The sequence below is a fragment of the Arachis stenosperma genome, chromosome 1 (assembly GCF_014773155.1).
Source record: "Arachis stenosperma cultivar V10309 chromosome 1, arast.V10309.gnm1.PFL2, whole genome shotgun sequence".
Classification (NCBI taxonomy): Eukaryota; Viridiplantae; Streptophyta; class Magnoliopsida; order Fabales; family Fabaceae; genus Arachis; species Arachis stenosperma.
Window position 1 is genome coordinate 133,954,243 of NC_080377.1, and position 22,345 is coordinate 133,976,587.

At 35.3% G+C, this 22,345-nt stretch overlaps 2 protein-coding genes across 2 annotated transcripts; both read left to right on the forward strand.

Annotated features, from left to right (window-relative positions):
* Positions 1–7,259: 7,259 nt before the first annotated feature.
* LOC130953606 (protein IMPAIRED IN BABA-INDUCED STERILITY 1-like) lies at positions 7,260–11,879 on the forward strand. The gene is made up of 9 exons (XM_057880777.1): positions 7,260–7,729; positions 8,109–8,393; positions 8,479–8,799; positions 9,189–9,416; positions 9,646–9,743; positions 10,038–10,125; positions 10,234–10,776; positions 11,063–11,195; positions 11,320–11,879. Exons 1-9 carry the CDS (start codon positions 7,457–7,459, stop codon positions 11,337–11,339), a joined length of 1,989 nt encoding a protein of 662 aa, XP_057736760.1. The 5' UTR covers positions 7,260–7,456; the 3' UTR covers positions 11,340–11,879.
* Positions 11,880–14,950: 3,071 nt separating this feature from the next.
* LOC130935313 (subtilisin-like serine-protease S) lies at positions 14,951–15,926 on the forward strand. The gene is made up of 3 exons (XM_057865010.1): positions 14,951–15,217; positions 15,286–15,380; positions 15,467–15,926. Exons 1-3 carry the CDS (start codon positions 14,951–14,953, stop codon positions 15,924–15,926), a joined length of 822 nt encoding a protein of 273 aa, XP_057720993.1.
* The last annotated feature ends 6,419 nt before the right edge of the window (positions 15,927–22,345 follow it).

A 22,345-nucleotide genomic window follows, 5' to 3' on the forward strand; every position in this document is an offset into this window, starting at 1 on the left:
CGGGGTTTGAAACCAAACTTCTCCTCAGGAGGATAGATGGGGCGATTCAGGTGAGATCCGTTTTTTATACATGTCTGGGCAGGTAGGATTAAATTAAACCATTAACTCAGCTAAGACAAGTGAGGTATGGTTAGCATCATTGGCGATAAGGCATTTTTCTCGTGTGATAGCAAAAAAGGCCTGTGGGGTCAGTGAAAGCTAAAGTTCCTTTGATGTGGAAGGGCTTTCTCGGCAAGAGTGCCGTTATGGAGGCCCCACATTCGATTAGGGAAGTCATTCCAAGTGCTATGATAGAGAGAGAGAGGCGCTTTCACATCTTCTTAAGCCGAAATGAAATGGCTGGGGAGAGGGAAGGTTCCCTTTTTTTAGTTTTAGGGTACTCCGGGAAACAGATCCAGTGGAGACGGGATGGGGCCTGTAGCTCAGAGGATTAGAGCACGTGGCTACGAACCACGGCCCTTTCTTCTATTAATTGAAGAAATAATTTGAAAATAAAACAGCAAGTACAAAAATGAGTAATAACCCCAGTAGAGACTGGTACGATTCAATTTTACATTTTGTTCGTTTGGGTTTGATTGTGTCGTAGCTCTATAATTCGGATTAGGTTTATCGTTGGATGGTAATAAGAAAAAAAAATAAACTTAAAAAAAAGAGATAAAAAAGAAGCAGAAAAAAATACTTACCAAATATAAAGATAAAATAAAGGAAAATGTAAAATTATTCTTTATCCTAGAAGAGGTAAAAAAAAAAAGTGATAATGCTCCTTTCTCTTTTTTTCTTATTTTCTTTTTCTTATCTCTCGAAAGTGAGGTATTTTATTCAAACTTCAAAACTCATAACAAAGTAAAAAAAAATGTAAGTTTCATTCCTTTTTTATATAAAAGAATTTTAAAACAAATCTTTTTTTGTTCTTTATCAAAAAATGTAAAAAAAATTGAATCTACTTTTAATTTATTTATTTATTTTCTCTATTAATATTCAAATTCTATACACAATAATATTTTTTATTATTTTTTTATGAATACATAATTATGATTGTATACTAAATATAAGAATTAATTATGTATGAATGATTTTAAGATGACTCAAAACATGATAAAAAAAAAAGAGTAAAATTTTTTTATAGATGTTGGGACAAAAAAAAAAAGAAACTCAAAAAGAACACTTTAAAGAGTTGAATTTCTCTTTAACTAGGAGCTAAATTGGTGGAAATAAATGTCATTTTGATATAGAGAATGTCATTTAATTAGAAATGAATCAAACTAGATGTCCATTCACTAATATCACATATCATGAACACTATTTTTACTTGAACACTTCTTCGATACGACCACTTGAAGCAATATCAGAACTACTACCTTAACTTGTGGAGATCAACTTCCTTCCTATCTCCATTTTGTGTTAAAAAACTTAAAATAATGAGAACACTCTAAGACACTTTTTGCTAATTACCCTTAGATATGACATTATAACTATTGGACAATGTATTTTCCTTCTAAAATGACTTGAGACTATAAAAAAAATTTCAACCAACTATTCAAAAAGGACCCTTTTTTTTCTCTAAAACTTGGTAAGGTTATCTCTTTTCTTTGCTCTCTACTAGTTCTTCTCATTGTTCTTCATTTGTTGATCAACTTCAAACAAGACAATTTATAAAATTAGCACTTGAGTATTTAGAACACTCTACATCAAGTTTTACCTAAATTTGTTAACTTTAAAAGAGCTTATTTATCTTCTTGTGGCATTAGTGAAGATTTTAACACTTATTCTCCACCATCATTTCACATCTTTAGTTTTTGTGTTGTTTATTTGCTAATAATAAAAATATTTTTCTCACAAATTTATCTACCATTTTTTCTCTTAATCTTTCTTTAATTAATTTATTCTCATAAAATTACACATGAATTAGTGTTCATATTTTAACTATCATCTTGCTTTAAAATCATTTTTAAGCAAAAAATCGAATAGAAACATCTTCATGAGAGTTTCCATTGATCTTAATGATCAGTCCACTTAGTGTTGTGGTATTCTGTCACTAGCTAATTTTTTCCTCAAATTTTTTCATTTAAATATGTATAGACCTTCATTCTATATCACTCTTGACACTTTTATTATGTATATTCATATTCTTTTAAAATGTTTTATATTTTTTAAAAAAATTTAGAATCTTTTAGAATTTTTTAAAACCTTCTAAAATATTTTAGAACATTCACGTTAAAAAAAATCTTATTAATTTCAAATCTAACTCAACTCGAGCCATGACACACCTATGGCTATTTATAATTTCACTTTGCTAGATAGTTATGTTCTCCACTATGTCGGAAACTCGGAATAGAGTCAACATTATTATAGCACCAACTAAACCAACAGTTATAAAGCATATAAACCCTACTTGTGGTTGACAAATTGGGACAGTGACATCTTTTGTAACCATTCTTTTGACCTACCACAACCACCATCTTTTCTTCTTCATTTCTTTACTCTTTATTCCTTTTAATCACTACTACTACATACTCATAACTCATTGCTTTTCCATTCACTTTTCGGTGTCTGCTTTTTGTGTATTAGATTTAGAAGGTGAAGCATTCCCTCCACCAAGCATCAAATGATTTGAGAAATTAATCACTACAGACTCCATTAATTCACATGCTTTGTTCAACCTATCACACTTAATGTTGTTACTTCTTTTCTTTTGGATTTTGGTCTGCATCTTGCTCAATCATTTATTTTGTTTGCTTAATTAAACAATTATTTTATCATCTATTTTAGGTGTATATTAAAATCAATTACTAATATAAAATATATCTTAAAATATAAAATATCTTTTACTAATATAAAATATATATTAAAAATAAATTAAATTATATATATGTATAGTGCTTGGACGTTATTAAATCGATAAAAAGATATTTTTTTAATAAATTTTTGTATTATTTTTTAGTATGTTTGACAAATTTTTATTAGTAAAAATAAAAATATTAGAAAAATAAAAAATATCTTTTTTAAAAAAATTACAATTTATATCTTTTTTAAAAAAAAAATTTAAAAAAATAAATATATTTTTTATATAATAAACAAATAAAAAATATTTTTATCTTATTTTATCTAAATATAATTAATAGATAAAAAAAATTTATATGAGATATCTAAACATAAAATCACTTTTCCTTTTAATAAAAAAATCTTTTAAAAAAGATCATTAAAAAAAATCCTTTTTTAAAAATTGCATCAAAACAAGCCCTTACATATATACATCATATTATCATAGTTGATTTGGCGAAATTTTTTTTAAAATCTTGGTTTGGTGCAAGCGCTTTTTTCTTAATTGTTTCTTGTCATTTTCTCAAGCTGCACAGATAATGTATGAAAACTCGATTAATGAGTCTATTTGTAGCACTAATATAGCTTTTGTCATCATTGCCAAATGTCAAGTGTTTGAATTTCGAATTATTCATGGTGGAGGGCATAATAATAATAATGTTTTTTTTAATAAGTCTTTTAAAAATGGTGAAAATTCAGGTATAAATCAACTTCATATAAAGTTGATAATTGAAGCCGTTAGATAAAAATTCAAATACAGTTATGAAGTTTACTGCACTTGAATTTTTACCTTTAAAAATACTTTCAAAAAATGTTTTAATTTAAAGATTTTGTATGCACTAAATATATTGAAAAAATTAAAGCTTTTTTTACCCGAAACTATTTTGTCATAAATTATACCTTTGTTTTCAAAACGCATTGAGTATGATCACGGGAGGCTCGAGGAAGCAACTATGGATTTTTATTATTATTATTATTGTTATCATTATCAGATTCATCTTTTTTCAGTTCTTCCTAGTTTGAAAGAGATTTATTATTAAAGTTTTGAAAATTGAATTTCAATTATAATAAAATAATATAAAAAATTATAAATAAATCTATAAGTGCTGACACATGATAACACCACATGTACTAGAGAACTCATGCTGCACCTTTAAATCTTTAATATTTCATTATAACAAAAGTGAGTAAAAAGAATTTTAAAATGAAAGGGGAAAAAAAAAGACTATTGGTCAGCTTTGTGGGGATTCTTGCATTGCAAATTTACAATTAATAATACACTTGAGATTTACTATGGCCTTTCCTTTGGATTGAGGAAATGGTTCACTGACAAAATTATTACCAGATTAGTATCCTACTGCACTAACTCCCCTAAAACATGATTTAAGTGAATAATAACAAAGACTTGCAAAAGCAGGGAAGATTCAAAATTTGTTCCCATTACCACTGCTTATCAACTTAGGACAAAAATACATAAAAATAGTGAGTTTTGAGAAAATGACATATAAAGTATTTAAAATTTTAGATAAAAAAAATTCAACCCAAAATCTAAGAACAACAAACATAGAAATCTATGATGTATAGACACTGACATAAATACGGAATACGATACGATACGAAAATATATAGATACATAAATTTTAATTTTTTTGGAAAAACTACCAAAAGTATCCATGAAGTTTACGAACGCTGACAAAAGTACCTATAAACTAAGGAAATTAATGATGTACCCATGGAAGATGGGGTTTGTATGACAAAAGTATGTAAACCCTAATTTTTTTGTTAATTTTTTAATAAAATTTCCAAACTACCCTCACTCTCAATCTCAACTCACTTTTTCAACCTTCCATAACCCAACTTGTACCTTTAAAACCTTTGTCATGGAGTCTAAAACTACTCCTATAATAGACCAGGCCAAAATCAATGGTGGTGGTGGTGGTAGAGGACTTCGACCGATTCCTAGCAGATAAATTTAGTATGGTGAGCTCTTTTTCATTTTTTTTGCCAATCCCTTCACACAAAGAAAGCCCTCAAATTAAGAAAAAAAGGAAAAAACAAATGAAACGATTAAAAATTGTTCCTTTATGATTCTTTCTCTGATTCTTCATCGGTATTGATTGATTCTTTTGTTAATCTCGACGCTGCAATCCTCTATTGCGTTATTATTCAAAATTTTTACCATAAAAGGTTCATTTCATCTGTTGTAGGAGTAGTTTTGGATTCCATAGCAAGTTTTAAAGGTGCATGTTGAGTTATGGAAGATTAAAGAAGTGAGTTGAGGTTGAGGGTGGGGATAGTTTGGGAATTTTATTAAAAAAATAAACAAAAAATTAGAATTTGGATACTTTTGTCATACGGAACTCATCTTCTATGGGTACATCATTAATTTCCTTAGTTTATGGATATTTTTGTCAGCGTTCCTAAACTTCATGAGTACTTTTGGTCCTTTTTTCAATTTATAAGATATGGGGACATAATATATATATAAAATATAAGTATTTTTTGATAAGTTGTAATGATATTTTAATTGTTTATTAATATTAAAATATTAATTAATTTTTTTAACTGTTTTTAATATTTTTTAATTATATAAAATATTTAAAATAATTTTTTATTTTAATAAATAATAATATATACTATTTCTAAACTCATTTCAACAATACATATTAAAATTAAACAAATAGATACATAATAGTATTTAAGTGTGTCGAAAGAAAAATTCTTTATTTTTTATTAGGACACCATGAGACATAAAAAATACCATACTTTATACATAGAAACACAAATATTTTTTTATTTTATTTTTATTTATTTTGGAACACTTAACAAATACAAATTTATTATGTTAACAATTAACATCATAACTTGTTATCTCTAGGATTCCATGGAGCCTATAAACAGCATATATTTTACATAATTGCAATGATAAAGCTTAGCACAATTGCTAGAGGCTTGGCGCATTTTAGACCCTATCATTTCCTTTTCCCACAGACCAAAAAAACCCAAAAAAAAGGAAAAAACGAAAAGAAAAAGCAAGATAGTGGGGTTGCAACTTGCATTATCTTTTCCCTTTTTCAGAGGTTAGTGAGAAAACAACATTCTGAAAATAAGGTAGAGACAATATTAATAAGGTAGATAGGGTTAATGCATCACACACATCATCATGAAGCTTCTTTCACTCAACTCAGAAATTAATACATCAATTTTTTTTTTAAATAAAAGCACTATCTTTGATAGAAAATTTCAATGTACTAATACAGGAAAGAACCATTATTAATTAATTAAACATCAACCTTTCTTATTCTTATATCAACTAACACAAACAAATATGAAATACCCATTCACAAGATTAATCAAATTAAAATAGTAAAGTTATAACTAATGTCTTCAATGATGGTCTCAAAATGGGGACTCTTATCTACTACTCAGAAATATATTATATCCAACATTCTATAACATTATCTCCACAAAAGATGAGAACTGTGGTCAATATATCAAAATGTAGGATATGAAGATAGCCAATAATATAATATCTGAATTTTTTTATTTAAATAGTGTCAAACCATGAAGAATTTTGTAAGCATGGAGGTGCCTGCCCCATTACTAACTCTACCTGTCAAGCTAATAGTGCTTGGACTATAGTCTACAAAAGATGTGAAAGTAAACATGACATCAAGGCATGTGAGAATGATAAACTTAGCTAAAATTCTTTGATCTTTTGACACAACTTAAAAATTTACCAAGACATTCAATAGCCAAAAAGGATCTAGTTAGATTTGTTGTTTTTTTTTTTAATCCCAAGTTTAAACACTTATTTTTTTAATTGATTTCATCTTTCTCCTTATTAGTCCTTCCACTACTGATTGAGGTGTCCCCACGCAAGGGAGAGGTGTTGCATGAAGTATGGAAAAAGAAAGAATATCTCCTATCAACAAATCTTAAATACAAAGAAAGTGGAGATTTTATATACACAATTACACACATACTACCTAGATAGACAGACTTATTAACTATAAAGCATCACAACACACAAACAATGATCCAATACCATTTAGCCATAATGATTGATCATGTCACCAAAACTAAATAACGAAACAAATCTCCATACACATATCCCAATCCAATTCCATGCACTTTTCAACAATGCCACTCACACAAACCAACTAATAATAACAAGGAAAAAAAAGTGATATGCACTTTACTTTTATAATAAAAGTGATTCATAAACAATGAGAAAAACTAAAAAATTATTTATTACATGAACATATTCGTATACAAAAATAATAATAATTAAAATATAAATATGTATTTAAATTAGTTAAATATAAATAATAGTCATCCCATAACAAAATCAGAAGCCAAAACCATAAAGCAAACGAACCCCTTCCCAGAATACCAGTATATAACATTTATAACTAAATCAATGAATTGTGCATTGCATTTGTCAAAAGAAAGAAGACTAACAGAGAGAGCAAAAAAACAATGATATATTTTCCGCTGATTTCGGTGATGTAAGAGTCGATAAAGAAGGCCGCAATTGGCGGAAACAAAAAACACTGAAAGCGAAATCAAGAATGGCATATGAACTGCTGCTGCAAAGCTCTTTACTTCCAAAATGAAGCAAGTTTAGCTCCTCATGGGCTGCGTGGTGGTCAAGCAAGGGGTGTCCGTCACGCCGGCGGGGGACCACTCGGCGGAGGACGACAAGAGGAGGAACAACACTGACTCAGCGAGTCGGAAGAGCGAGTTGAGTGACTCCTCCAGCTTCAGGCTGGTCGGCAATTTGCAAAAGTACGTCGAAGGTGAGCAGGCGGCCGCCGGTTGGCCCGCTTGGCTTAGCTCCGTCGCCGCTGAGGCCATTCAGGGTTGGGTTCCCCTCCGTGCTGATGCATTTGAGAAGCTTGAGAAGGTTCCTTCCTACTTCTTCATCCCTCTCAGCCTATCATTCTTTTTATTTCTTTACTTGTTTAATTGGGCTGCATTGTCGAATTTATGACTTAATTGCTGGGAACAAGTAGCATAACCATAATTCAATCTCTCATCTGTCAAATAATTTATTGTTCCAAAGAGAAAATTACTAAAGCACTTAGTATTTATATCTGACCTATGTTGCTTAAATAAAATCTTAAACATGAATTATCAATAGGATTATTTTATTAGCCAACACATAGTAATTTGGGAAAATCTTAACACTTGAATTTTGAATATCTGAGTTGTTTCTGAAAATGCTCCTTTTTCTGCCAATGCTGTAACTGTTCTGAAAATTGGCTTTCTTTTTGTAATGATAGATTGGGCAGGGTACATATAGTAGTGTTTTCAGAGCAAAGGAGCTTGAGACTGGGAAGATAGTGGCTCTGAAGAAGGTCAGGTTTGACAATTTCGAGCCAGAGAGCGTCCGGTTTATGGCGCGGGAGATAATGATTCTAAGAAGGCTTGATCATCCCAACATCATCAAATTGGAGGGCTTGATTACTTCCAGGTTGTCTTGTAGCATCTACCTTGTGTTTGAGTACATGCAACATGACATCACAGGGCTATTGTCTAGACCAGAAATCAAGTTTAGTGAATCACAGGTATTTGTGTTAGTGCTAATTTCTGGAACTGAGTTCCAATTTGCTTCTTGTCTTTATTGAAAGGACACAATTTGTTGTTGTGCAGATTAAATGCTACATGAAACAGTTGTTATCTGGTCTTGAGCATTGTCACTCGAAGGGTGTGATGCACCGAGACATCAAGGGATCGAATCTTTTGGTGAATGATGAAGGCATATTGAAGGTGGCAGATTTTGGATTGGCAAACTGGTGCAATTCAGGAAACAACAAGCAGCCCCTCACAAGTCGTGTTGTCACCTTGTGGTACCGTCCGCCGGAACTCTTGCTCGGCTCGACAGATTATAGCCCATCTGTGGATCTCTGGAGTGTTGGCTGTGTATTTGCAGAGCTACTTATTGGAAAGCCTATACTTCAGGGAAGAACTGAGGTAGTAACCTTTTTCAAAAAGTATGGAAATCTTTTCCTTCCTTGTTTATTTTGTCTGAGGATTCGCCTTTTGTGAGATGTATTAGAACTAGTCTGAAAGTTGAATGAAGGGGGGAAAGACTAAACACATGTCATGAACTGGTGCTTAAAATCTGATTTGAGCTCTATTCATTGTTTAGGCAAAAGGAAGAAATTACTATATCCAACTTGCTTTCTAAATTTCAAAATTAATTCCATGTACTCGGAGAGTGGAATCAAATGAAATAGGTTGAGTTTTAACAAGGTTATGAATAATAAACGGAATTAACCGGGAATGGTAACTCCAATTTTTTTGCTTGACACTGCTTCTGAAACACATGTAAACTATTTCTTCTTTTTTTGTTTATTCAGGTTGAACAATTGCATAAAATCTTCAAGCTCTGCGGCTCTCCACCTGATGACTACTGGAAAAAGACCAAACTTCCTCATGCAACTTTGTTCAAGCCACAACAACCATACGATAGTAGCCTCTGGGAGACGTTTAAAGATTTGCCTGCGACCAGCATAAATGTGCTACAAACGCTTCTTTCTGTCGAACCGAGCAAACGTGGGACTGCCACATCTGCTCTCTCATCAGAGGTTAGTTAGCTAAGCTGTACAGAGTTAGCTTTGTATTTGTTGTAAATTGCCGAAAGGTTATTCTTTCGCAGTGATTATTTGGAAAACACTCCTTTGAACAACTAAGTAAGCTCCTTTGGGTTTGACAATACTTGGCAACTTTTTTAATTTTCTATTGTGCCACCATGCATTGTTGAAGCATTGATTTTGGACTATGCAAGTTTTTCTGATAACAAAGTATCACTTTCAGTACTTCAAAACAAAACCATATGCATGTGATCCATCAAGCATGCCAATATACCCACCTAGCAAGGAGATTGACGCAAAGCACCAGGAGGAGTCAAAAAGGTGAAAATCATTTTAACTTTCTATTTATGCAGATTTATTGGCAAAAGCAGGCTAAAATTATCACACATCATCTGGTGTCTCTAGAAATAGGTTTGTGTGTCTTGAAATGTTGTTAAGATATGTTAATCCCTGGATTTTTCACCCCAACTTTTAACGGTACACCAAATTGACTATAAAAAAGTATTTGGAACCTTTTTTACAATAGTGAGCATAACAAATTCATTCTTTTAAGTTTCAATTTTTCAAATATTAGTTGCAATGTTTTCATGGATTCATTTAGTGTTGAACATCCAGGAAAAAGATTAGCGGCCGAGCTTGTAGAGCAGAATCACGAAAACCATCAAGAAAGCCACTAGCACTCAGTAAATTAGCCCCAGCTGAGGTCTCTCCTGCTTCCTCTCCCTCTGCATCATTTTGTTCCTTATGAATATGCCAATCTTTTAATTATCATAATCAGAATCTTACTTTAGCTCTTATTCTTCTCCCATAGGATTTGACAAGTCAAATTCAAACTTCCCAAAGACAAAAAGTTGATGATAGCTCTTGCCAAGTCCTTAAAGAAGAGAACATTGACATAGATGAGGAGGCACCAAAGCTATCTAGTGATAAACCACAAGAACAAGATGGTTCCCATATGAAGGATGAAACAAAAGTAGATATTCCCTTTCCAGGACCATTGCAAGTTTCAAAATCAAGTGGCTTTGCATGGGCGAAAAGGCGTAAAGATGACACCTCAATTAGAGCACATTCTCGATCAATTTCAAGAGGGCACTTGTATAATTCCTTAGAAACTTCGACAGTAACTTCAAGGAATAATTCTGAATCCAGAAACTATGAAAACAAGGAATTCTGTGGAGGACGCTCCAACTCTAGGGGCCGTGATCTACTTGAAATTTCTAAGCTTGTAATGCAGAACCAGTGGAATAAGTTTGATCGTCCCGACTCATTTGATACTTCTGATGAGTACCATTCACAAGAACTATCTATGACACTTTATCACAGAGAAGACTCATTATCCAAGAGAAGTAACCTGGTAAGTTACTTTCAGTTTTCCAGCTTCATTGATAAGATTAGGATAGAATTATGTGACTGAGATATTACATTATCTTGTTCTGTTTTCATTGATAAGGTGATTTGTACTATCTGATCTATATGAAATTTGGAACTTGTAATGCTAGACGCTAGGCAATTATTTGACTTCAAAGAGAAATTTTGTTTTTCTCAAGAGCATAAATGGATCAAGCATTGTTTTGTTTTAGCTTTATGCAATTTATGCATCCTTGCTGAGACTTTATTTTCATTTACTTCCTTCATTACAGAGTTCACAGGACCAAGGAGACACGGTTGATTTTTCAGGACCCTTAATATCTCAAATGCACACCGTCGATGAGATCTTAGAAAGACATGAGCGACACATACGGCGTACTGTCCGGCGATCGTGGTTTCAGAAAGGTATTACAGCAGTTTCAAGCTGATAGCTGATAGTTACAATACAAAACTGCAGTATGTTTTGTGTAGTTGTGCTTAGACTTGTTGAAATCATTAAATGAAGATAAAATGGTTGAGTGTGTTGCAGATAAGAAGAATGGGAAGTAAAGAAACTGCATCGATATTCATGCATGAAGAATATAAAACCCTCGAGCGCTACAAAAATGATAGAAGTTCTTCCAAGAGGGCCATCTCCTTTCTCTAAAGCACAATGCTGTGAGCTACAAGATTCAGCAGCATGAGTTTTTGCCTATAAACCGCGAAACTCAACAATATGAAGAATGTAGCCCTTTCAGCTTTGTATGTGCAGAAATCAGAAAGCCAGTGAAAAAAAAGAATGAGAGAAGAAGTTTTTGATCACACGAATCATCTATTTTTGGCCATAATATATTAAATTTATTTATGTATGATCTGAATTTCATCCCTTCCACTAGTTACTTACTAATCCTTGTCTATTTGTAAGTATAGTCATTTTTTCACTGTGTTTTAGGCATCAAAGGAATCAGATATAGTTTTTCAGAAAAGGGAAAAATGCATTCCTACTAAGCAGGTTCCAAATGCCTAATGTTTCTTTTGTTGTTCCAGAGTTCAAAGATCGAGGTAATGTCTTTTACTGAATAATCAATTTATCCAATCCATGCACCCTAAGCAACCTAAAATGTTAACCAACTCAGTAAGCACTTAATAAGCCATGAGTGCTACAACTGTTGGCTTTTTAAAACTCGGTTTTCTTTTCTTAGCTTATTATGTATCGAGTTAATGTTCAAAAAACCAACATTAAATATAAGCCTAGAGATTTTTTGAATTAATACATGCAATTTTAAATTCTAAATACTACTTACTTTCTTTTTAGTTTAATATACAAGCTAAATTTATATTTATAAGTGACAAAATTGTAAACATCTCATAGGATTTATGACAGAGGCACAATTGATTTTCTCTCTCTTTTATTTTATCAATATATTTCAAAAACAACTGGTTTTAGCGTTTTTTTTTTTTACATGGCCATGGGCCAGAGATCTGACCCGGCCGAACAACCAGAACTCGAAACACCCCATAACCCGACCCCTTGGTGTCCGACCCTAATAGAACATAAGTTCATCTTCTTCGATTGCATTCTGTCCGCGCTTGCCGCTGTCACCGGAAGTTCTATCAACAGGCGAAAGACTTAATGCATGGATCTGAAGCCTGAAGCGTTCTTTCTCGATGTTGTCCTCAGTCCGAATCTGCAATATTTCCTTCTGGGTTCTTCCGTTGCCGCACTTCGCCACTAACGCCGGATGTTTGAAGCGCCTGGTGTTGGGTCCGCCCTGAAGCTCCTGCAGCAGCGTTCAGATTCTCGGCCTTGTTGCTCCTTTGCCCCCAAGTCTGTCGCGAAGCATTAAGTCCCTTGGCGCCCCCACCTCGTTCCATTCTCCAATTTTCGAAAGCGTGATTGCGGGTGTCTTCGGTGCCGATACAACTCTATGGGTCGTGACTGCTCTCCCCCTTCAGCTTGTTGCCTGTCATGGTTTCCATTTCCACCCTCCCAGGTCATCTGATTGGAATTCTTGCTTGTTGGTTGAAACTGAAACCTCGTTGACTTGATTTGGCATCCATTGATCATGCTGAAGTATTGCAAAGCTTGCTTCTATTCTGATTGTATTCCTGGGAAAAACTACTAAAAGTACTCATGAAATTTACGAATGCTAACAAAAGTATCTATGAAAATAGATTTCGTATGACAAAAATATTCAAACTGTAATTTTTTGTTTATTTTTTAATAAAATTCTCAAATTACCCCACTCTCGATCTCAACTCACTTTTTCAACTTTGCATAACCTAACATGTACCTTTAAAATCTTTGTCATGCAATCCAAAACAACTTTTATAATAGACCAGGCCGAAATCAATGGTGATGGTGGTGGTAGAGGACTTCGACCGGTTCCTAGCAGATAAATTTAGTATGGTGAGCTCTTTCCCTTTTTTTTCACCACATGTCTTCACACAAAGAAAGTCTCCAAATTAAGAAAAAAAAAAGAGAAAACAACTTAAACGATTAAAAATTGTTCTTTTATGATTCTTTCTCTGATTCTTCATTGGTATTGATTGATTCTTTTGTTAATCTCGGCGTGCAATCCTCTATTGCGTTACTATCCAAAACTCCCACCATAAAGATTCATTTAAATATGTTGTAGGAGTAGTTTTGGACCTATGGCAAGGGTTTTAAAGATGCATATTTAGTTATAGAAGATTGAAAAAGTGATTTGAAGTTGAGGGTAGGGGTAGTTTGGAAATTTTATTAAAAAATCAACAAAAAATTAGGGTTTGGATACTTTTGTCATACAGAACCCATTTTCCATGGGTCCATGGATACATCGTTAATTTTCTTAGTTTATGGGTACTTTTGTCAGCGTTCGTAAACTTCATAGGAGGATCAAACGTTCACCGTCTCCTTAGTCCATTTACCGCTGTCATTGCTGCCAGTTGGTGAGTTAATTTGTTGCCTTTTTTTGGAGTGCAGGTAGCTCCCACGTCCGGAGCCTCGTCCAGCATTTGAAGAATGTCTCTAATGATTGCATCCGCTTCCGCCATGGGCATTCTAGCCTTAATAGCTTGAACCAGAGAAAAGCAATGTGTTTCAATTATGCAATTCACTATTTGTAGATTTTTAATGAAAATGAGTGCCTTTATATATATTTGAGCTTCTGCTGCTAATGTTGATGTTATGGTGAATGTTGATGTTGTCTAAGTGATGATCTTTTCCTGCCAGTTTCGACTAAAACTCCAAAGTGGTCCCTGAGATTGGGCGAGTTACCCATACTTGTCCTTGACTTTCAAAATTCCCTAACAGTATCCCTGACATTCAGCTCCGGGACCCATAGTTGCCCTTCAACCCTTTCCGGCGCCAAGTCAGCAAACGGAGGGATGATCTGGCACCTCCAATGCCACGCTGGAGCCAGCAACGGCTAGCTGATGTGGCAAATCTGAATTTTGTACCCAATCTGGTCCCTGATCCCATTAAAACCCTAAAAGCTAAGATCATCATCCTCTTCATCGCTTGAGCTTCAAACTGCTGCTGCTGATTCCTTCTCAGATCATCCTCTTCATCGCCTCCAGCTCCAGGTAATAACACATACAGATCATATGTTTTTAATTGTGTTACAGAACATGAATCAGTGGTATCAATTTTTGAGAGCAAACTGAATAGGCTTCACACAACACATTCTTGGGATTTTCTTGGATTAAACTCTACCTACACAGGAAGCCATGTGGCACTGGATTGGGCATCGGATGTCATCGTTGGTGTGGTTGACTCTGGTATTTTATTTACTTTGTTTGATTGTGTCTCATTTCATTTGGATTGCAATGACTTAACAGCTAACATTGACTTTCAGGTGTTTGGCCAGAATCAGAAAGCTTCAGAGATTATGGATTAGGCCCTGTGCCTGAGAGATTCAAGGGAGAGTGTGTGACTGGTGATAATTTCACACTAGCCAATTGCAACAAGTAAGAATACACATTATTCCACAACACTTGGAGGTTAGCAACTCATCTCATCTCATATGGATTTTGGACATTTTCAGGAAAATCATTGGTGCCAGCTTCTATTCAAAAGGTTTTGAAGCAAACGTTGGTCCATTGGAAGATGTGGTTAACAGGCAATACTTCCGGTCACCACGAGATAGTGATAGACATGGAAGTCACACTGCCTCCACCATAGCAGGATCCTGTCTGCCATGGATGATGCCATTCATGATGGTGTTGACATTCTGTCACTCTCCTTTGGCCCTTCTCCTCCACAGCCCATTTACTTTGAGGATGCAGTCAGTGTTGGTGCATTCCATGCATTCCAAAATGGCATTCTTGTTTCTGCTTTCGCTGGAAACTCCATCTTCCCAACTACTGCCTGCTATGTTGCTCCTTGGATTCTCACTGTTGCTGCTAGCACCCTCGATAGACAATTCAGATCAGATATCCACCTTGGAAATTCAAAAGTTTTGAAGGTGAACTCAAAGGCACAAAATGTTTCTAAGGCTAATGCCTAATGTAACAGTAATTTATGTGGCTGCAGGGTCTGTCTTTGAATCCAATAAAAATGGACAATTGGCATGTTTTGATATATGCAAGTGCAGCCGCAGCACCAGGAGTTTCAGCAACAAATGCAAGGTATCTTCTTCATTAGATTATTTTGCATTTGCAATGATATGCATATAGAAATGTAAAAAATTTGGTTTGGTTTCTTCTGTTACCAGCTTCTGTAAGAACAATACTCTAGATCGTAGCTTGATAAAGGACAAAATTGTGATCTGTACAATTGAGAAAGTCACTGAGAACCGAAGACTGAAGGCTATGATAATAAAGGAAGGTGGAGGAGTTGGAATGATACTTATTGATCACAATACCAGAGATGTTGGCTTTGAGTTTGTGATCCCAGCCACTCTGTATGTGTTATTACCTGGAGCTGGAGGCGATGAAGAGGATGATCTGAGAAGGAATCAGCAGCAGCAGTTTGAAGCTCAAGCGATGAAGAGGATGATCTTAGCTTTTAGGGTTTTAATGGGATCAGGGACCAGATTGGGTACAAAATTCAGATTTGCCACATCAGTTAGCCGTTGCTGGCTCCAGCGTGGCATTGGAGGTGCCAGATCATCCCTCCGTTTGCTGACTTGGCGCCGGAAAGGGTTGAAGGGCAACTATGGGTCCCGGAGCTGAATGTCAGGGATACTGTTAGGGAATTTTGAAAGTCAAGGACAAGTATGGGTAACTCGCCCAATCTCAGGGACCACTTTGGGGTTTTAGTCGCCAGTTTCTAATAACGATTGCTGAAACTGTTATGTCAGTGTCTGTATTTATCTTTAATCTGTTGTGTGGCGGAGGCCTCCAAATAATTCTCTTCCTCTCACCATTCTTGCCTTCTCTTAATATTTTGTCTGTGCTGCATTCCGTTGTTGCATTGTGAACTGATTTTAGCTTTGAACAATTATACACCTGAAAGTTGGACTTGGATCATTACACCCCTCTAAATCCTCTTTATATTATGTTCGGTCCAAAATATAAGGGACAATGTTGTTTTACTTCAGGCATTATTGGCCCAACAAAAGTTTGTTAGATATTTTCTATATTATTTCAAGAAGTTTAATCTGAATCCTATCTTTTAAAATATATGTTGTGATTAACATACTACTTAAAAGTACTTAGATTTTTTTTCTAAAGTATAATAAAAAAATAATTAATTCTCCAAATTTTATTTTTTAATTTTAATTTTTTAAATACGATTTTTTTAGGATGTAGGGCAAACTTCACTTCAAGTTCTCAAAATATCTCGCTAACTCAAATTTTGGAACTTTACAACGGACAACAATAACTATTATTATCGTCTAAAAGTCATGTTTGTTGTTTATGTATTTTTTTACTCCAATGTACTTTTGAAAACTATAATAAATACTTCAAAATTTGAGTTTCGTTGATTTGAGAAAGAATTAGGGTGAAGTTTATCGAAAGTTAGGCGAACTCTATAAAATTAATAGAGTTTGTCTGAGTCCGCTGAAATGTAACAAACTTATCTTAAATCTAAAAAAAAAATCGTATTTAAAAAATTAAAATTAAAAAGTAAGGTTTTAAAAAATAATTAATTTTTTATTTTATTTAAAAAAAATCCTAAAGTACTTAGACCTTTGATAATGAAATTCAGTTTTTTCTATTGAGAATAAAAGTGGCTCAAAATCTGAGCAAATATTTACTCTCTGACTTTTTGAGAATATTTTTTTTTTCTCAAGCAAGTTGAATGTCTTCTATGTCCTATGTTATGTGGCTTTTTTTTCTCATATAAAAGTAAAAATAGTGATATACCTTAATATTGTAATTTGTTAATTTTTTGTATTTTTTAAAAGTGTAGAAGATACATACATCGGAGGGCCCGATTTCTATACTTTAAATTTTTTAAAATTTTTTTAAAAAAAATCCTTCTGTTCGATTTCTGTACTCTTATAAATCTTTCAGTTCGATTTCTGTACTTCTCACAAATCGAACGGTCCGATTTTTGTTTATCTAATTAAACGATTCTATATTTGAGAATAATACCCTATCAACCCACATTTTAAAAAACCACCATTACTACTCCATGTTAAAAACAAAATCTGATGATATATTGATAAAAAATTTGAATAAATTTAAAAGTTAAAATAACATTTATAATAGAAGAAAGTACTCTGTCATATAATCATATCTTCGAATAACTAATACATATCCAAAAGAGTTAAAGTTTCGTATTCCCCTTCCTCACCACAAATATTAATTCCATAAGGTAGTGCTAGGGAGCCAATGGCTTAAGTGTACAATGTGTACAATGGGCTAAATTTTTGGTCCATGAATAAAATGAACATCACCATACTAGCTAGAATAACCATCCGATACCAAGGATAACCATCCGGATACCAAGGATAATAAACATCTCAATAAAAAATTAAACTGATTTTGGGGTTCACCAAGGATCGAACTCTTGACCTTTCGAATCTAGAACTCTAATACCATATCTGAAACCACTCATCCCAAAAGTGTAACCTGACAGGACAATGTAACACTAATGGTCATATTTCTAATACTTCTTAAACCTCCATTGTACACATTGTACGCTTAGGCCATTGGCTCCCTAGACTTTTTCAATTCCATATAACCTAGAAGGATAAACTAGACAGAACTATTAAAAAATCATAGCATGATGTTATTCTAGAAATCTGGAAAAAATTTGCATAGATACAACACAAAATAAATAAATAAATAAGTAAAAATTGAAAAATAAATAACTTTGACATACTCTTTTAATTGGTTGAACATAATAACTTTGAGCATTAAATTCCAGACTAAAAGCTGCCTTATACAAAAGCAAATTGAACTTAATAATTATTATATAGAAGTAAATGTCATCCCTTGCATAACACTTTCTTTTTTATGGCGCCATATCATTCGTTCAACTCACTTTCATGCATTCAACACCAAGGCAATGCTCAATCTTATAAAAGTACAAACATTAATATCATGACATCTATAAATGTTGTCAATTGTTAACAAATTAGAACAACCATATGATTAGAACATATGAATTCTCTCTCATTTATAATGAAGAAGAAAAACCATAAAGATCAAGAGACATTATAATACTTGTTTTACGTAATAATTTACATATATTAGTATATTATATAATATTGGTATCAAATTTTATGAAAAAAACGTGAATATTAAACATGATTATGACAAAAATAATATTTATATATTATTAAAGTTAGAATGTGTATTAATATTTTAAATTTATTTACCGTTAATAAACGTAAGTTTTAGAGTCAAAATATTTTATTTTTGTTTTTTAATTTTCTTTTTTTTTTAATTATTTCATTTAATGAAATTTTTTAATTTATCAAAATTTATCCTTTTTAAGGTATATAAATAATAATTTTGATATTCTTTTATGAATCCAACCTTTCTTTTATTTTTTTAATTATATAATGAATGTTCTTATTTAATTTTTTTGGTCCTTGTAGTCAAGATTATCTTTACACAATTATTTACAATGCATTATATTCATTATATGTTTCATCCCGAATTATTTTCGTCAACTCAGATGCCAATTATATTTGAATATGATAAATTATGTCTATTTAAGTTAGATATGTAATATTTAAGTTTTTAAAAATATTTTATTTTATTTTTTTACCATTTATGAGTTTTTTTCATCAAGTTCAAATATATCCAAGTAATTAAGTTAAAAAATAATGCTAATATGATAGTATGTCATATAATTTTATAAAAATACTATTTGTACACTAAAAATCAGCCACTAATGTATTTGTGTACAAATACATGTGTAGTTTAATTTATTTTTAATGTGTATTTGTATTTTAACATGTATTTTATATTGGTGGCTGACTTTAGTGGCTAATTTTAGTGTACATGTAACATTATTCATAATTTTAATATACTTTCAAGCTATCAATACTTAAAAAATGAATTCTTTAAAATAATAATAGTATTCCTTTGTTAATAATACTAAATGTGTATAAAAAAATACTTTAAATATATGTTGTACATTAATATTGTTCGTTCGTCGGGTTCCGAACAGGTCGGGAGGGCGGAAGATGCAAGGATGGATAGGTGAGGATGTCTTGATCCTGGTCGCACTGATTGTGGGCCTGCCGAGCTAACGAACACTTGTGCTGGTGAACGGACGAGGGGGGGTGCCACCTGCAAAGACACTCCGACGCTCAAGTCAGCAATGTGCAGGCGGGCCAAGTAATGGGATGAGGGAAAAATGACGTACCTCGGGGGAAGAGCCAATCTTCCCCTTTTATACATGTCAGTAGTGGGCCCCACGTGAGGTCAGGCCCAATTCTCCAAGGACGCTGCCATGCAGCCGTGTGTGAGCCGTACAGGACGCGTGTCCGGGTCGGTTGGAGTGCAGGCATCCGGGTCGGGTAGAACTTGGGCCAGGTCGACCCGTTGTGGATCTTGGGCCGGGCCATAACAGTGCCCCCACGCGCCAATGGTGGTCGTGGGAGCTACCAATGGCGTGTAGTTTTGCATGTCGTCTGGTCGGCCGCTCGTGGGGAGGAAGCGCTCTCAACACGCGTGTCCTTTGGTTTGCGTAGGCAACCGTTTCGTCGTTCCGTTTCTCGTGCCGAGCATTGAATGCTCATAATGGGGTGGAAAAACCCCGTTTGAAAAGACTATTCTGCCCCCAGGTGTTTTCGCGCTTTGGGGGAGCAGTTTTTAAACAGTTGGTTTTGTGCTTCTGTGTTTTATCACACTTCCCATTTCTCTTCTTTTTCTTCCCTGTGGCGAGATTTCAGAGCATTATTGTGGTGCCTTCGTTCATCTATCCTGCCTTTCCCCAGATTTGCAACTCCATTTCTTTTTCATCAATTCAGGTAATTTTCTGATCAACCTCCCTTTTATGCATTATTTCTGTATGCTTGTTATTTGGTTTTTTGATGTTACTGCGTAGCCTTTTAGTTGCGAGTAGATGTGTTAGGGGGGAAAGTACCATTCCAGGGTAGGCTTTTTCTCGTTCTCTTAGTCATTCAGTCTTGTTTAGCCTTAGTCGGGAAGTCGTGAGGGTGATATTTGTGTTCGGCCTGAGCAACCGACCTCTTAGACTAACTGGATGGTACCCCCATGTAGGTATGGCTCGCACGGTCTCCCGGGCATCCGTCAACCCTGCAGCGTACGACCAGTATGCTTGGGTCGTCTCTGATGTAAGGGATTCACCCAATCAAATGGGCGAGGAGGAGCTCACCGAGTTCCGACAAGCCGGGTATTTGTGTGGTGGGACCGACGAGGAGGCCAATTACGACGTTTTCGTCCCGGCTCCTCATGAGCGATTGTACGAAATCAACTTCCAACCCCGCCAGGTCGCCGACTGGATTTGGTTCTACAAAGCCATGTTCACTCAAGTCGGAGTTCGCATTCCTTTCTCAGCCTTTCAAATGGCGCTCTTAAACCGAATTTCCGTGTCACCGTCGCAGTTGCATCCGAACAGTTGGGCTTCGATCCGCTGTTTCGAGATGGTCTGTGAATATCTCGAACTGCCGGTGTCCGTGGATGTCTTCCTCTTCTTCTTTAACCTCACAAACCCTTCCAAGGAGGGAAAACATAGAAAAGGATTCATGTCCTTCCGTGCTGCCCAGGGTCGGAAGATCTTTGGTTTGTTTGAAGATTCCTACCATGGGTTTAAGGACAAGTATTTTAAGGTCCGCCCTGCCAAAGGTCGTCACCCCTTTTGGTTGTCTTTGGAGGGGGTACGGCTCATCCCGACTTATTGGAGCTTCGGGGCAGGGTCCAATAGTTTTATTAAGGTAAATTATAAAAGCATGTCGGCAGTAGATAAGCAGATTGCCGAGGTGCTAAACGCAGTTTTTGGGAAGAACCCGGTAAATCCCCATCTCCTCATGGGTGACAGGGAGTCCGGCCGTAATTATATTTGTGAGGAGCTTTTCTCTTTTCCCTTTGTCTTTTTTTTCTTTTATTGATATTGTGTGGCGACTAACCGACCTTCTTTGTTTTCCTGCAGTGGATATGTCTGCGTCGGTGACGGGCCTTGCCGACTTGTTTCAGACCTTTCTCGCCGGTGGTGATGACGAGGAAGGTGACGAGCAGCCTACCCCCGGGGGACCTGATGCTCCTCCGGAGGGCCAGGATGCTCCCGAGCAGAGGGCCGCAACCGACGGGATCGGAACCTCGGCTCAGGGCGCCACGGTAGAAGGTGGTAAGGCGGTCCATGTTTCCCCTATCCGTGAGGCGACCGGGATTGGAGGTTCGGTGCCCACTCCGGATGATGAGGAAGAGGTGGTGGAGGTCTCTAGCCTGAAGAGAAAGAGAAAGAAGACATCCACGGCGTCGTCTAGTCCTGAGGGTGTCCTTACCGTTATGGAAAGGAATTTCGACGCCTCAAAATTTATAGACACCCAGCTGATCCCTGGTACCGAGGAGCACTTCCATGAGTCATCCCTTGCCGGACAGGCGAGGTGGATGTACCGCACTCTTCTGCGCGGTGCGGTCATAGCTCGGAAGGCCGAGTTCGAATTGTCCGGGATGGAGTCTCTCCGTCGGAAGTTGGATTCCGCTGGGAAGGCCAACAATGATTTGAAAAGTGAAGTGGAAACTCTCCGGGAGCAGTTGACTCAAACTTCGGAGAAGTTGGATGCCGCCGAGAAGAAAACCACCACCGCTGAGCAGAAAGCTACCTCCGCCGAACAAAAGTTAACAGCTGCCGAGAAGAAACAGAAAGAGTCGGACGCGACGATTGAACGTCTGGTCGAGCGTGAGATGGCTCTGGAGAAACAGGTCGGCGAGGCGCAGAAGCGTACGGCCGAAGTCGAGAAGGAGAAGCAGGCCGTGGAGGCCGAACTGGCAACATGGAAGGCCAAGTACAAAGACGTCGTCAAACAGGGTAAAGGCGCGATTTTGGGCACCGAGGAAGCCCTGAAGGCTCAAATTAAAATTGTTGCCCCTGAGTTCGACACGTCGGCAATTGGCGTTTTTAAGATTATTAAGGATGGCCAGGTTGTTGATGTTCCGAAGAAATGAACTCTTTGTTTCATCGTTTTTGTTTAGCCGTTTTGTTTTGGCTTGTAGACAGTTGT

Bases quoted from the DNA above. Each gene is read 5' to 3' on its own strand.
- LOC130953606 (XM_057880777.1), top strand. From the start codon at position 7,457: ATGGGCTGCGTGGTGGTCAAGCAAGGGGTGTCCGTCACGCCGGCGGGG. The intron at 7,730-8,108 runs GTTCCTTCCTAC...TTGTAATGATAG, and splicing joins CATTTGAGAAGCTTGAGAAG to ATTGGGCAGGGTACATATAG. The intron at 11,196-11,319 runs GTATTACAGCAG...AGTGTGTTGCAG, and splicing joins GCGATCGTGGTTTCAGAAAG to ATAAGAAGAATGGGAAGTAA.
- LOC130935313 (XM_057865010.1), top strand. From the start codon at position 14,951: ATGGATGATGCCATTCATGATGGTGTTGACATTCTGTCACTCTCCTTT. The intron at 15,218-15,285 runs GTGAACTCAAAG...ATGTGGCTGCAG, and splicing joins GAAATTCAAAAGTTTTGAAG to GGTCTGTCTTTGAATCCAAT. The intron at 15,381-15,466 runs GTATCTTCTTCA...TTCTGTTACCAG, and splicing joins GTTTCAGCAACAAATGCAAG to CTTCTGTAAGAACAATACTC.